Genomic DNA, 15452 nt, shown 5'->3' with positions numbered 1-15452 from the left:
ACATTTGCAATTTATTTTTTTTTTAAGTTTTATGTTTGCTGATTATAAATCAACGAGATAGACATTGTACCCCTTTCTTTGATTGCCCTTCCGATGCCCAACAGTCAGTGGTGTGAAAAGCGAGGTTACCATCAGAAGCAGACTCCTTTCTGAGTTTAATGAATGATGATCTTTCCATACCTTAAACTTGATTATTTTAAGAAGGTGATGCAAATAACACTGCTTAACTTTATGAAGCTCAAGTTTTGTGACTCACAGTATGTGAGACCGCAGTTTCAGATTTGTATTCTCTGTCAGTGACCTTAGCTGCTCTGGTATCTTCTTCTCACTTGAAATTTGGCATTGAAGGGACCGACATCGCATATAGTAGATCAATTCTTTAGCCGAGTGGGATAATAGAAGATGGATACATTTAGCTGGGTTGGGGAATGCGTGGATTGGGGAATTTCCTTTTTCAAACTAATATTACAACGTTATTATTTTTAAATTTACCTTCATCATTACCATCCAAATCCTGGAAGTCCAACACAGATGTTAAATTGGATATTCTGGATGCAACACGTAAAGGTAGCTGTTGCTGCTCAGCTGATAGAGTAGAATTAGAAGTTACTCTGATCGTTTCGACATCGTCTGGTGAAGCATATGTAGCTTCTATAACAAAACAAATGAAGAGATGGAAAATTATCAAAGAATGATAAAATATTCTCAATAATTAATAACCCCCCAAGACTTAAAAAAAAAACAGACAATAAATGTGAAAAATTACATATAATATGAAAACTGAAAAATTAAAAGTGTGATAATTAGATAAATAGGAACCCAATTTCACAAATTAGCATTTTATCCACAGATTAAATTGGGGCTTTAGATAGAGTGCGAGATTTGAAGCGTGGGACGTTGTTAAGTATGCGATATAAGGCTTTGAATATGTGTTTGTAAGTTTAAAATCCTTCCAGAGTATTTAGCTAGCTAACACAAAAGCCTTAAGCTTTAGTAGCTAAGACTAACAATGGAAAAATACTCTTCATATGTAATATACGTCAGAAGTGACCATCCACTTTCTTCTCCTGGTGCCAACACCTGGAGAGTGCCACCCTACGTGATCTACGCCACCTTGTTACGCCGCTGTCCTTACAGCGTTGAAGGAGAGTGGCTTGTAAGTGTGTAGAAAACGTTCCTGTTCTCTAATTTTGTATTATAAAATGTCTTCAAAATCTTTTTTTCTACTTAAAATACTATGATAAGAAAATTCTCAAAGCTCATGTGCATATCATTCCTTTAAGTGCTTTTTTTTGCACCATTTTTTTTTATTAATAATACTGTTTTGGACATAACGGGAAAACATTTTTCACTTCTTCCACACGAAAATTCTCTTCCTCTCTGCCTTACTCCTAGAGATGCTCGACATTCTTTTGTAGCTGAATATTTATAATGAACATCTCACCATTTCAACTTCTGTTTAAACTGTCTTTTTCTAGAGTTGTTTATGGAAATTTCTACATATGGTAGCATTATCACATTAAATATTTGCAAATACCATAAATACAGCTCTGATTTACGCAACAATTCTGTCTTTGCTTTTAAAGTGGAGGCCTATTTGACACTGACTGAATTGTTTTGTGTTAAACACATAATTTTTTTTTAGTTTTCCGAAAATTCAGAAGGCAAACTGAGTCTTACTAAAAACGTTTAGTAATGCTATTTGAAAGCTTTATATAATTATAATAATAACATATTTTCTGCTGGATTTACAACAATGGAGCAAAAACAATTGGAGTGACTGTCCAATATCATCTACAAGTACAAAATATTTACATTAAAATATTTACCACTACAGTACAAAAGGACACTAATGTTTGATATTTTATTTTAGAACTGAAACAATTTCTTTGAACAAAATCAGCTAATTCTTTCTATAAAGAAACTTGCTAATTCAAGAATTTACAGGAATTGTTGTCCATAATCTATTGCAGTTTCAAGTTATTTTTTTTCATCTTGTTATGGCTTCAGCAGTTTCAAATCTTAAGACGATGAAGACCTAGCAAAGTCTAATTTGTTATAGCTTTTCCCAATAAAATATTAACCCATATATTTGATTATACAAAACCAAATGCTTGACATGTACCTTCATTGTCAAAACATGTGGAGCCCAATTCCTGGGTGTCAGGTTCAAGTTTACATCGTCCTGAAATGCTGCAAAAAGTACCCACAGGAACATCTTCCCTTTTAAGAGACAAAAGATGGGTTGGGAGGAGAAAAACGTCTTCACGGTCACTTAGTAAAGACTCTTCAACTTCTGAAAGAAAACATAAATAAAGAAGGATCAAACAATTTCAACTGAAAAGCTTACAAAATAAGCCCAACTGCTTCCCCTTTTTCAACACAATTACCACGAAAATGAAAAAAGGACCCTTAGAAGGACAGAAATCAAACTATCTTTGCAAATAGCCAACACGAAATGTCTAGATTTAGAGTTGATAAATATTCTTGAAAATTCTTCCACAGGTTATGCAGTTGATAGGCTAATCAGTTTGTTAACCATCTAGTATAAAAAAAAGCCACCAAATGATTGGTGGCAAAGTTGGTTTTTTCTTTGAATGCTAGTCCCAGTTTCCTTTAGTGTTAAACAACAAAATTGTTCAATTAATTCTATTTTGCATCTTTCATTCATTTTGTTTCAGATTTTTATACTGGTAAAATGATTTTGGAAAACATATGCATATACACAAGAGAAAATAGATACCCTATTTCCTGTTTGACAGAAACATTGAAATATTATAGCTGATAATTGATTTATTTTCCCTTCCAATTCTAATGAAATAACTGAAAGATTATCACCAATTATATGAATCATTTTTTCTACCCCCCCCTCCCCCTTGGAAAAAAATCTTCCTTTTTACAGGGCTCTCAATTGACAGCAAATATTGCCTAGAGGAAAGCTTGCTACTTTAAGAAAGAAAAAACATAAAAATCAGACTACTTCTGGTCCAACTATCATTAGATTCCATAGGGCTTAAGCTTAAATCTAAGAACACGTATTGATTGTTGATTGGATTTGTTGTTGATTAAAATAAACAACAAATCCATGTGATGAAAATATTATTTACAACAAACATAAAAATAATGTTTCCTGGAAAACAAAACTTGGAATATTTTTGGTCAGTTATCTATTAGATATTCACACTTATCTATACTGAACAAATACCACATATTCATGAAAGAAAAAAAAATCAGTATTTGGAACATAGGTGAATATGTGGAGGGTAGGTTAGCGGAAATTGTATAAAATCTACTAAAAAAAAACCTAGAAAAATCAATTTTTTTTTTCACTCCTCCCTCCCCTACTCGAAATCTATTGACTGCAATATATAAAACTAGCAACACCTGCACACACCTTGAAAACAAGTTTGAGAAAACTAGGAAACTTGACAGAATTTGGACAAGTTGGTAAAACCTGATGGAATTATGTGCGTTTTGCCAAGGATATAATACAGATAAAAAATGGCAAGACAAAGACAGCAAGACAATAATAAATGTCACAAGATAAAAAACCAACAGCTTGTAGGTTAGTTACCAATATTGGTGCTTAGTGGTGACTGAAAAAAGAAGATTGTTTGGTGTATCCTCTTCAATCACCAACATATACCTTATCCTAAACGCCTTTTCTTTTTCTTGATTTATTTACAAATCACAAAAAATAATCAGAGGAAACAAACAAACATCAAGTAATGTTATGAAAAAGAATGTAGGTAATTTGGTTTAAAAAAAATTATTATAAGAGACAGAAACTTGTCCCTATAATTTATATATAAAAATTATTATACATAATAATAATAAAACTAGTCCTTATAATGAATAGTTAATTATTGTGGCTGCCTCACAGAATAGACACTTTTAGTAGGAATGCTTTTTTCTTATGGTTTATGCCTGCAAATAGAAAATAGTAAGAGAAAATTTTTCAACTTGAAGACTTGTTGTCTCCCCAAAATGAAAAAATATAGCTAATAAACTAGACTTTTGTGTAGCAAAATAGCCATTCTTTGCCTAGCTTTTATGCAGTTGCATGTTATTTCTTTTTTGTTATTTTCACTGAGAAGAACTTTAGAAGCAAGAAGAAAAAGAAGCAAATATTTACTCTAGAAAAGCAGCTTTTTTTTAATTTTTTTTTTACAAAAATTATATTGAATAACTTACCATTTTTAACAACAGAAGTCTCAGGAATGGTGATAGGCTCAGCCACGTTTGGAATTTGAGGGACATCCATAGTATTATCTTTGAAATAAGTTAATGTCAGCTATAAAATGTATAATATTATTTACAAAACTTGGAAATGGCACTCCAATTTTAAATTCTTTCCACAAAACGTGCAGACTGTTATGCATTCACTGTGATATATTTTCAAACTGGTATTTTTTTTCCACTTTTTCACATCTTTCTGATTTTTTTATTTTTTTTTATGTTTTTTTTGGTACCTTGAGTTTTGTTGGAGTAATGCACACATGATAAAATTGCAGAATACAGGCTTTTATTACATTGAAAAATCAACACTTTCTTAATCATATTCAAAGCCCAAACTAGGACCAAGGAAGATGCATGACAGTTTTGCAAATTATCATAGATTAAATTACCTGAGCCGTTTTTACGCATTTTCTACGTTAAAATTCAAGCAGCATTTTTTGGAGACAGCCTGCACAGAAGGGAGCAACAGCAAACATTCGAGAGCTGTATAGTACTAGCCGGATCTTGTGTCCTTAAACTGCTGGGATCAGGTGATTTGTGTCTTGCACTTCCCATGGGTCTTGTCTACCTTAGAATCCTTAAAGCTTGAATATAATGCCACCAAAAAGACCTCGTCAGAGCCCCCCACAGAGATGTCCCCCCACAGACAATATTCAAAAACTTGGACAATGGACAAGACTCTCAAACCATTCCGGTCAACTCTTAGTGCATTAAATGAACTGGACACCAAAGTTAAGGATGAACAGTGAAATGAACAAGTGAAAGACAAATGAAATGAACAGTGAAAGTTAAGGATGTAAAGTCCAAAAGTAAAGTCCAAAGTTAAGGATGCAGTGAAAGAAGTATATTCCAAACTTCAAGAACAGCTAACCACAAACATTGAAAACCATTTTGGTAATGTTGAGAGCCGTTTGACAACCCTTGAACACTCTCCCTTGTTTGACAAGGACCCTGTTCAGAATTTGGTTGAGTTGGAGATTCAGATGTTGAAAAAAGATCTTGAAATGCAGCTTGAAACAAAAGTTAAACAAATGGTTGCAGATGATAGAGACCATCAGCGTTGCAAGCTAAATATTGTCGTTTTTGGTGCCCCCCTCAGACAAATGATGAACTCTACATAAAAAAATATCTTGTGAGTGATTATGGGCTCCCAAACATAAGCCTCTCTAATGTCCATTGTCTGAGGAGTCAGCAAAGCCAAGTTGTAACCACCATTACCAAAAAAAGGCCTGTTCCCATATTATTCTCAGTCCCAGATTTCAAGACTAAGAAGCAGATTTTACAAAAGTCTTACCAAAGAAAAGGGTCAGGTACAATCCAGATTTGAAATGACGTCTCCAAGACTGACCGTCAGAAAAGAGTAAAGTTATATGAGGAGTTGCAGGTCAGGCATGCACAGGGCAAAGTTGATTTGGTTATACATAGGAACTCTATAGTTCCAAAAAATGGTCAGATTTCTGCAGCACTTCCAGCTGCAATGCAACATTAAACGTTTTACCCTACAATGTAACCAGTATAAATAGACAGTTAGAAGGTAACGTGATTCAAAGAAACATTAGGGACAAGCAGCCCCCTCCAGGCATGAAATGGAAGAATAATCTTTCTGTGTTGTATACAAATGCTGATGTACTTTCAAACAAACTTGACAAACACTGTCTCAACCCTGAAGCACATTTATTTCAACTGAGTGGCTATAATGTTGTGTACTGCACGCATTTGAAAAGGGGAATTTGTATTTATATTTTGCAGTCATCTAAATTAAAATATGCAGAAGTTGATGTTTCATTTACTAAGGAATTAAGTGAAGTAATTAGTGTGGAAATTAAGTTGCCAGGGATATCCCAAAATGTGAGGATTGTAGGCATATATCAAAGCCCTTCCAGAAATAAATTTAGTATGTTAAATGATGATCGCCTGCTGAGTTATCTGTCATACCTTGCATCTGTTTCCTCAAAAATTCTTGTTCTTGGTGACTTTAATGCGCCCAATATTGACTGGTTATCCCAAGCTACATCAGGAACGGACCAGAGTTTTGCTTTTAAACTTGTGCAAACCTTACAGGACAGCTTTCTGCACCAGCATGTTGTGGATCCCACAAGACTCAGAAGCAATTTCACTCCCCATGTACTGTATTTGGTGATCACAAAATCTCCAGATGACATACTAGACCTTAAGATGCTGCCACCTCTAGGTAAAAGCAGCCATGGAGTTATGTCTCTATCAATGAATGCAAGTGCAGTGGTGAACTCTGGTTCTAAACTTTATTATGATTACAGCAAGGGCTGTTATGATGAAATTCAAGACTTTATCCATTCCGTTTCTATTGTTGAGGAGCTTCAGTCTAGTAATGCGGATGTGGATGTTACTTTTTCAGTTCATCCAAGAAGTTACAAAAGATGCAAGTAATAGGTTTGTTCCATGTTATTACATAAAAGAAGGTTCAAGAAAAAGAAGATGACTGCCAAAATTCGTACTTGATGCTATTAGTGTTAAAAACAAAACAATGGAGACAGTATATGTTAGAAAAAAATGAAGACTCATGGTGTGTGTATAAAAGGGCTTGGAATCACACCACTCATTCTCTACGCGTTAACCGGGAATCACTTGAATTTTCGATCATTACTAATATTTGTGGGTGTCCAACAAAGTTTTGGAAGTATGTTAATAGAAATAAAACTGACTCCTCAACTAATTCAGACATTTTTGATGACCCAGCTACAAGTGAATTAATAAGTGATGATCAGAAAAAGGCTGATGTGTTTAATCAAGTGATTTTGACAGTTTTTGTAAATCCAAATGATGTCCATGCATGCAGTCCACCCCATTTTAGGAAAATTGTTTCAGCAGATAAAGTGCCCTTTGATGACTCTGATATTTCTTCAGAGCAGGTTTTAAAAATTCTCCGTGACCTTTTCATTAATAAAGCTCCAGATATAGATGGTATTTCTAATGCTTTTCTTCAGAAGACAGCCACATGTTTAGCTGAACCTCCTGCGTTTTTGTTTAACCACTGTCTATTGAGTGTTAAATGCCCTGCAGCGTGGAAAAAAGCAGCTGTAAAGCCACTCCATAAAGGAGGATATAAATCCAAATTTGGAAATTATCGGCTAACTTCAAACACCTTAATTTCTTCTAGAGTTTTTCAGAAGATCATTGTATATCGGTTACAGGATTACTTCAACCAAAATAAACTATGGCATCTATCACAACATGGCTTTAGAAAAAACAGGTCATGTACAGTAGCATATCCAGGGGGGCCGGGGCAGCTCAGGCCCCCCCCAAAAAATTTCTTTTCACCTTTTTTTTAAGTGCCAATAAAGTAAGTTCCGAAATATTCACGCTTCCAAGTTATTTGCAACACCCGTTCCTTTTTTCATTTCTTGTTAAATGGCTATCCATTTCTCCAGCAAGCTTATATCATTATTTTATCATCAAATGTGCAATTGCCTCCTGTAATCAAACAAGATGTCAAGAAATTTTTCTCACCATTTAACCCCCGCAGCTATAAGCACTAGCTTCCCTGCATTGAATGAATTGCAATAAGGAATTGGACTAAGAGGCAATAGGTCATTCAAAGTTTCAAACGCTGCTATAATTCCAGTGTAAACTAAGCATTGAAACAGAAAGGTCACGTGAGAGGAAAGAAAGAAAATTAGGTGGTGTTGAGCCTCCTGTAGAAATTTTGCTGGTGGTGTTTCAAGGTTATGATTTGACATCCCAGTTCAGCCTCCATTCAGCATTGGCCGAGTCTTGATCAACTCCTTTCTTGAAGGCATCTAGAGTTTTAGATTGGATGGTGGCTTTGGATAGGCTGTTCCAGAGTGGGACGGAACGGACTGAGAAGAACTGTTGGCACTCTTGCTTGATGCAATGGGGGGCCTGCAGCTTCTTGGTGTGTCCTCTTGTGGTAGTTGAGAAGGATGGGGAAAAGACATAACTTAATATGTCATTTTCTAGCAACTTACAAGTTGTTATTATATCTCCTCTTTTCCAACGGTATACTAAGGTAGGGAGTTTGAGTAAGGTGAGACGTTCCTTGTAAGATTTGTCTTGTAATGCAGAGATAAGCTTAGTTGCTCTTCTTTGGACACTCTCAAGTACTTTCAGATCTGTCTTATAGTACAGAGAGGCTAGGGTCATGCCAAATTCCAGGCGAGGACTGACCATGGCTTTGTACAGTTTTGTAATCACTCCCAACTTCCTGGTGGTAAATGTTTGCTTTATGAGGCCAAGGGCTTGGTTTGCTTTTGCAGCTTGAGCTCGTGTGTGGCAGTGAAACTTCAGCTCATTGTCAACAATAAACAAAAAATCGCGAAGAAAGGAAGAAAACGAGGACAATTAACAGCCAGTGAAAAAAATTGAAAAATTATGCAAATATTTCGGTCAAGACCTCTGCTTGACCGTCCTCAGTGCAGAATAAAACTGATAAAAATATAAAAACCAAACCTTAAAATAAAAACACCAATCTAAAATTGGATGACCCTTTCCTAGTAACGGTGAAAGGGTAACTGAATAAAAAACACAAGTCTAAATGGCATTTCAGAATTTCATTTTGCGTAAAGCACTTTTAAAGGCTGATCGCTTTCCAGTTTGATTGTTATTGGAGACTCTATTTGATTGCACAATATAACTTTGTGGATGTATGTAAAAACGATCAGAATTAATCATTTTGTCATAAATGGGACTTAGAAAAATTTCTCCAGTGTCTCTATTGAAAGCTACTTTTTGGTGAATGTGCTTTTTTATTTCAACTGCCTCCCTGAAAACTTGCGTGAGACCTTTAACGGGGGCAACGATAGAGGCCTCGTCAAACAAAATGAAATGGTATGGATTCTCGTACACATGTTGCGCCAAGGCGGAATCAAAAACCTCAGGCCTTTGGCGTAACCTCATTGCCTTGTCGATTTAGGACTTGTGCTCAGATAACCTCTCCCCCAATTGATGTTGGGTTCTACCAACATAAAAACAGCCACAAGAACAAGGAATTCTATAAACACCACTACCCAGAATGGGGCTGGTTTTATCTTTACTGTTGTTAAAAAAGTTCTGTGTAATATTTGAATTTTTAAAGGTGACGCTAAGTTTATGTTTTTTAAGGATTCTTTTCAATTTGTCACTCAATTGTGGAATGTAGGGTAGAACAGTGAAAAGTTTCTTATCATCCACCAATGGGACGGTATCTGTACCGTCCCATTGGTGGATGATAAGAAACTTTTCACTGTTCTACCCTACCTTCCAAAATTGAGTGACAAATTGAAAAGAATCCTTAAAAAGCATATACTTAGCGTCACCTTTAAAAATTCAAATATTACCCAGAATTTTTTTAACAACGGTAAAGATAAAACCAGCCCCATTCTGGGTAGTGGTGTTTATAGAATTCCTTGTTCTTATGGCTGTTTTTATGTTTGTAGAACCCACCAGCAATTGAGGGATAGGTTATCTGAGCACAAGTCCTCAATCGACAAGGCAATGAGGTTACGCCAAAGGCCTGAGGTTTTTGATTCCGCCTTGGCGCAACATGTGTACGAGAATCCACACCATTTCATTTTGTTTGACGAGGCCTCTATCGTTGCCCTCGTTAAAGGTCTCACGCAAGTTTTCAGGGAGGCAGTTGAAATAAAAAAGCACATTCACCAAAAGGTAGCTCTCAATAGAGACACTGGAGAAATTTTTCTAAGTCCCATTTATGACAAAATTATTAATTCTGATCGTTTTTACATACATCCACAAAGTTATATTGTGCAATCGAATAGAGTCTCCGATTACAATCAAACTGGAAATCGATCAGCCTTTAAAAGTGCTTTACGCAAAATGAAATTCTGAAATGACATTTAGACTTGTGTTTTTTATTCAGTTACCCTTTCACCGTTACTAGGAAAGGGTCATCCATTTTTAGTTTGGTGTTTTTATTTTAAGGTTTGGTTTTTATATTTTTATCAGTTTTATTCTGCACTGAGGACGGTCAAGCGGAGGTCTTGACCGAAATATTTGCATAATTTTTCAATTTTTTTCACTGGCTGTTAATTGTCCTCGTTTTCTTCCTTTCTTCGCGATTTTTTGTTTATCATGATTAGCCAGTGTGGTCTCAGAAATTATTTATTGTCAACAATAACTCCCAGGTCCTTCTCCTCACTGACTGCCTCAAGCTGGGTGTCTCCTATGTGATATGCAAGTTTTGGATTATTGTGTCCAAGATGTAGAACTTTACATTTTAAGGCATTGAACTGTAGACACCAATCCAATGACCATCTAGATAGTCTGTCCAGATCTTCTTGCATAGTTGATAGATTTAGGTTGTTCTGGGCCAGTCCTAGGAGCTTGCAGTCATCAGCATATAGCATCAAAGGATTCTTCAGGTTTGTTGTACAGTTATTGATACACATGCTGACAAGCCTAATTAGTTCTAGTAGTCAGATACTAATATGAAACTTGTGCTTAACTTGAAGAGCAGATTCTTAGGTTTTCTGTTTCCAGAAATTTCACCAGCTCTGCAGTAGCAAAACAAATCATTGGCCAATGCATTGCGTTTGGCTTAAAAATGGAGAAATTTGTGGGGGTTGGTTTTGATGGTGCCAGCAACATGTCAGGCTGCTATTCTGGTGCACAGGCAGAAATTAGGAAAAAATATCTGCATGTGATCTACACCCACTGTGCATCACACAGCTTAAATTCAGCTTTATGTAAAACTAGTAGGGTAGAACTTGTTAAGTCAACCTTTGCTACTATACAGCAGATTATATAATTTTTATCATCCTCACCAAAAAGAACGAATATGTTTGTAGAAGCGGTCGCTGTCATTTGTCCCAATAGTTCTGTGAGGAAGCTTGTGAAGTTGTGCAAAATAAGATGGGTGGAGCATCATGATTGCATTTTAGTTTTTATGTCTTTGTATTGTGCGATTATTTCTGTACTTGAGGAAAAAGTTGGTAGCATATGGTGCAATACGTAAGTTATTTCAAAAGCAAATGCATTGGTATCAGCAGCAACTGAATTTAGTTTTATGTTCACGATGGCTATGCTAGAGTTTGTATGTGCCATAATGCTCTCTGTCTCTAAGGTGCTGTAAGCCAAAGATTTAGACTTAGTTGAGTGCTGTTGGCATGTTAAGCTTTGTTCTGATACTTTACTGCAGTCAAAACAAAATAATTTTGAAACAATTTTTCAGAAAGCCTATGAGCTTGCACAAAAGTTAAATGTGGCTCTGACTGTTCCAAGGTCTATTCCCCAAAGTTCATCAACAATAATGAGTCCATCAAGGTTTTGTATTGCAAGTCATTGTTCAAACCTTACTTTGCTTCACTTATTGAAGAATTTGATCAAAGATTTTTGCACCATCAGGAGGCATCTTTCAAAAAATTGGAAGGCTTTTGCCAGCTAACAGTCATTAAAAATTAATGAATTTGTGAACCCTGTTGCTGTTTACAAGGGATTTCACGGGGGTAGACATGTGCTCGAATGTGAGTTAGTCCTTTGGTAACAGAAGTGGCTCGGAATGTCTGAGGAACCATGAACTGTTGCTTCAACTCTTGTGTTATGAGATGCAAAATTTTTCCCATGCATTTGAAGGCTTTTGACAATTTTTCAGCCATTACCAGTGACTACTGCTTCTGCTGAGAGGAGCTTTAGCTATCTTAAGCGATTAAAAACCTATCTGCAGAGCTCAACAGACAAGGAGCGTCTGAACGGACTAGCTCACATGACTCTGAACCACAATATCCAGGTCGATACTGACCAAGTTTTTGATTAATTTGCAGCCAAAAAAGACCAGCAGCTGTTACTGTGAGAGGTTAGGTTGTCTTTTGTTGCTTGTTTCTCTAAGTGCAGTTGATTCTGTTTTTTAAGCTTTAATTGTGCTTCATCCTCTGTAAACAATGTTAATATCAATACATTTCTTGCTTTCATGGCTGCTATATTAGGTAGCCTGAGGCCCCCAAACCCTCCAAAACCAAATTCTGGGCAATTGTCTTTGATATAATATTATTTTTTATTTATTTGGTTCTCTAAAACAAGGGTCCTATAGGCAAATATAAGGATTAATGCACTTCGTTTTTTTATATTTTCTAAATTCTGCCGCTTTGCAACAGTTCCAAAACATCTACTTGCCCAAAATAGAAACTCTCACTGCTTCTAACTTTTTTTTTAAATTCTGACTTTGTTGGAAAAACTTTGTCATCCATTCTCAAACAAAAAAAGTCTACAACTAGAAATACTCATGACAAGTGTGTACTTTTCATTTCTTTACTAGCTACCCCCCCCCCACACCCTGCCTAAAATCTTGCACTATGATAGATGATTTTCTTGCTCACATGATTGCTATAAAAAGGTAGACTGATGCCCCCCCCCCAAAAAAAAAAAAAAAAATCCTGGATACACCACTGGTCATGCATTATGCAGCTGCTAGAAGTTGTAAAAGATTTCCAAAATATGGCTGATCTCAGTTCAAAATTTGATTGCTTGTACATTGACTTCAGTAAAGTATTTGACAAAGTTTCAATTAGTTTGTTGCTTGAAAAATGTGAAAAGTATAAGCTAGGCAGTAGAACTTTAACATGGATTACAGATTATTTATCAGGCCATTCCCAGCAAGTTATAGTTGGTAGTGCACTTTCAAGTGAGAGTCTGATTTTGAGTGGTATGCCAGAGGGCAGTTGTTTGGGCCCAGTGTTATTTTGTTTGTTTGTCAACAATTTGCCTGAAGTATTTTGTCACTCCACTGTCAAAATGTTTTCAGACAATATAAAACTGTATAAAAGTGTTACCTCTACGGTATATGTTACCCTTATTCAAGAGGACATGAATGCCCTAAATGATTGGTGTAAATTGAACTCCATGTTTGTAAGCCATTAAAAATGTCTTGTGCTTCATTACTTCTCAAAAGGCTTGACTTATCATTACTTTCTTGTTGATACACCTGTTTCATCTGCAGATTCAGTAAGGGATTTAAGTATCCACTTTGGTAACCAGTTGAAGTTTCACAAGCGTGTGTCAATAATTTCACAAAATGCTAATTACAGTCTGCTTTGGATTAAGAGAAGTTTCATGAAATTTAACCTTCAACTTTTATGATACTATACAAGAAAATAGTACGCCCGGTGGTAGAATATTGTTCCTCTTTGTGGTATCCTATATGGAAATTTGACTTGCAGCAAATTGAAAGGGTTTAACATTGGGCATCAAAGTTTGTGCCATATTTGAGCCATTTACCACATCAGTGTTGACTGGAGTGCTTGGGACTTCCTTCTCTGGAGTTTCAAAGGGATAGAATTGACCTGATCAATACATTCTGTACTATGAAGGGTGTCAATAATGTGGACTGGGCTGATTATTTCAAACTTAATCATTACTCAGCCACTTGACAAAACTTGTATAAACTGTATAAGCCACAAGTGCACAAGAAAATAGATCAATGTAGCTTTGTTAACCGTGCAACAAAACTTTAGAATAGTTTACCTGATACCGTTGTTTCTATGCAAACAGGGCAATCATTTAAGAGTGCTCTTGTTGAAACTGAGTTCTATGAAAATCAGTTTCTGTAATATAGTTGTTGCATAGTTGTTTTTTACTTATGAATATTTTTTTGTTTCATTTCTTGTTTTGTGTTTTGCAGCTTTGCTGTTTGAGCTGTTATTTTATTTGTGTTGTTATGCAACAAGCCTATGGCTTCCTCCTTTATTGAATAAAATAAATAAATAAATCAAACACTTGAAATTATTAGTTTCCTGACTTACCTAGGCTACAAGGACCTCTTTTTGGAAATACCAATTATCCTATTTTGATGTAGCCTATATATAATTTCAGTGTTTCAGTTTTATTCTCATATTAACAGAAAGCTGATTTCCTTTTGGTTCTAAACATGTAACTTTTATTGCTTGATATTTATTCAATAAATCACAAATATTATATATTATTTTTTCTTTTCAATTGCTTGGGTGATCTAAAACCCATCTTTATTTTTCCTGAATGCCAAAGAAAAGTTCCTCTTTCCCAAAAAGAGGTGTCTTACCCTACAAGTTTAACTATGTTAATGAGACAATAAATTTGAATCTAGCTGCAAAGACAAGCCAGGATCACTTTCCACCAGTATTCTAGGCTTTTGGAGAAGCTGATTCTTGTCTTCTTACTAATAGGCTATTAGTCTAGCATTATTTCTACTAGGCTAGTTCAAATTAATAAAAGCAAGTATATAAAACTAAGTATTCAGCTCACCAAAGAGGCCTCTAGTTTTTTCAGAGAAAGTCTCAAATATTCTCTGTTATTTGAAATGAATTTAAACAGTGGGTAGCAAGAAACATCAAAACTTCTGGCTGGAGACAATAAATAAAACAAATAAATGCTTTGCTGTTTAAATCTAAAAATATAACACAGTACAACAAATCCATACTTGATTATCCAAATCAAAACATAAAATGCTTGAACTAAAATAAATCAAAAACTATTAAAATATGTCCAATGCAGGGTTGCCACTCAGCTGGTTTTTTTGGTGCCACTTTGAATGGCAAAATAGTGTCAATTTTGTATAAAAAGTGTCATTTTCCAAGAATCTGCCGCTAGCGACTCTTCGCGTCACGTGCGCACGTATCAACAAGCTTTTCAAATTGTAAACTTTCTGCCAATACGCGTGGAATTACCACCACACCGTTTCCCGCCTTTTTAAATTATCCAACATGAAATCTCGGATCTAATGCCATCTATCAGCTATAAAAAAAAAATTTTGATTTTACTTAGTCAATGCTGATTTCCGGCTTTGCGCAGCACTTCTACTCTTGTCAACTTTCAAGCCTCCTAAAAACCCGCTAAAACGCAAATGGTGCTTACTGTATAAAATAGAAACTCGTCCTACAGAGTACTTTTTTCTCTTTTTTTTCTGAGCAGTCTTTGTTCATAGCGTAAGAAAGGAACGGAAAAAGAAAAGAAGAAAAATCTTCAGTTTCTTTTTCTTTTGAGAAAACGGAAAAAAAAGGACAGCAATAGTCGTCAACATTGAGAGTTTTTCATCCAGTTTTTTCACAAAATGGACTATCTGGATTAATTCAGGTGCTTGAAACTTTTCTTTTCTCCGAAAATGCTGAAGAAAATGCCACGAACATAGATCGTAGCCATTGATGACCCTATGATAAATACAACTATAATGGTTCAGACACTAACTCTTTAAAATAATCTATTTGGCAAAAACTAGTGGAAAAACAATAAGACAGCTATATCATCTAATCTGT

The 15452-nt window shown here is 35.4% G+C and overlaps 1 protein-coding gene across 1 annotated transcript; it reads right to left on the bottom strand.

Moving 5' to 3' along the window:
- Positions 1-454: 454 nt before the first annotated feature.
- LOC148943901 (uncharacterized) lies at positions 455-14683 on the bottom strand. Its single transcript, XM_089101798.1, has 4 exons — positions 14621-14683; positions 4195-4294; positions 2126-2296; positions 455-648 (listed from the first exon to the last, which is right to left on the bottom strand). The coding sequence occupies exons 2-4, from the start codon at positions 4262-4264 to the stop codon at positions 455-457; spliced, it is 435 nt and encodes a 144-aa protein (XP_088957924.1). The 5' UTR covers positions 4265-4294; positions 14621-14683.
- Between the last annotated feature and the right edge of the window lie 769 nt (positions 14684-15452).

The sequence above is a fragment of the Artemia sp. Qi Xiang Cuo genome, chromosome 15 (assembly GCF_049724085.1).
Source record: "Artemia sp. Qi Xiang Cuo chromosome 15, ASM4972408v1, whole genome shotgun sequence".
NCBI classification, from domain to species: Eukaryota; Metazoa; Arthropoda; class Branchiopoda; order Anostraca; family Artemiidae; genus Artemia; species Artemia sp. Qi Xiang Cuo.
Note: the sequence above shows the minus strand (reverse complement) of the source record. Positions and strands in the feature narration are given on the sequence as shown.

What these genes read in the sequence shown, in the direction of transcription:
- LOC148943901 (XM_089101798.1), bottom strand. Translation starts at nt 4,264, where the DNA reads ATGGATGTCCCTCAAATTCCAAACGTGGCTGAGCCTATCACCATTCCT. An exon ending in GACTTCTGTTGTTAAAAATG is followed by an intron (nt 2,297 to 4,194) that starts GTAAGTTATTCA and finishes GTTTTCTTTCAG; the next exon opens with AAGTTGAAGAGTCTTTACTA. An exon ending in CACATGTTTTGACAATGAAG is followed by an intron (nt 649 to 2,125) that starts GTACATGTCAAG and finishes TTGTTATAGAAG; the next exon opens with CTACATATGCTTCACCAGAC.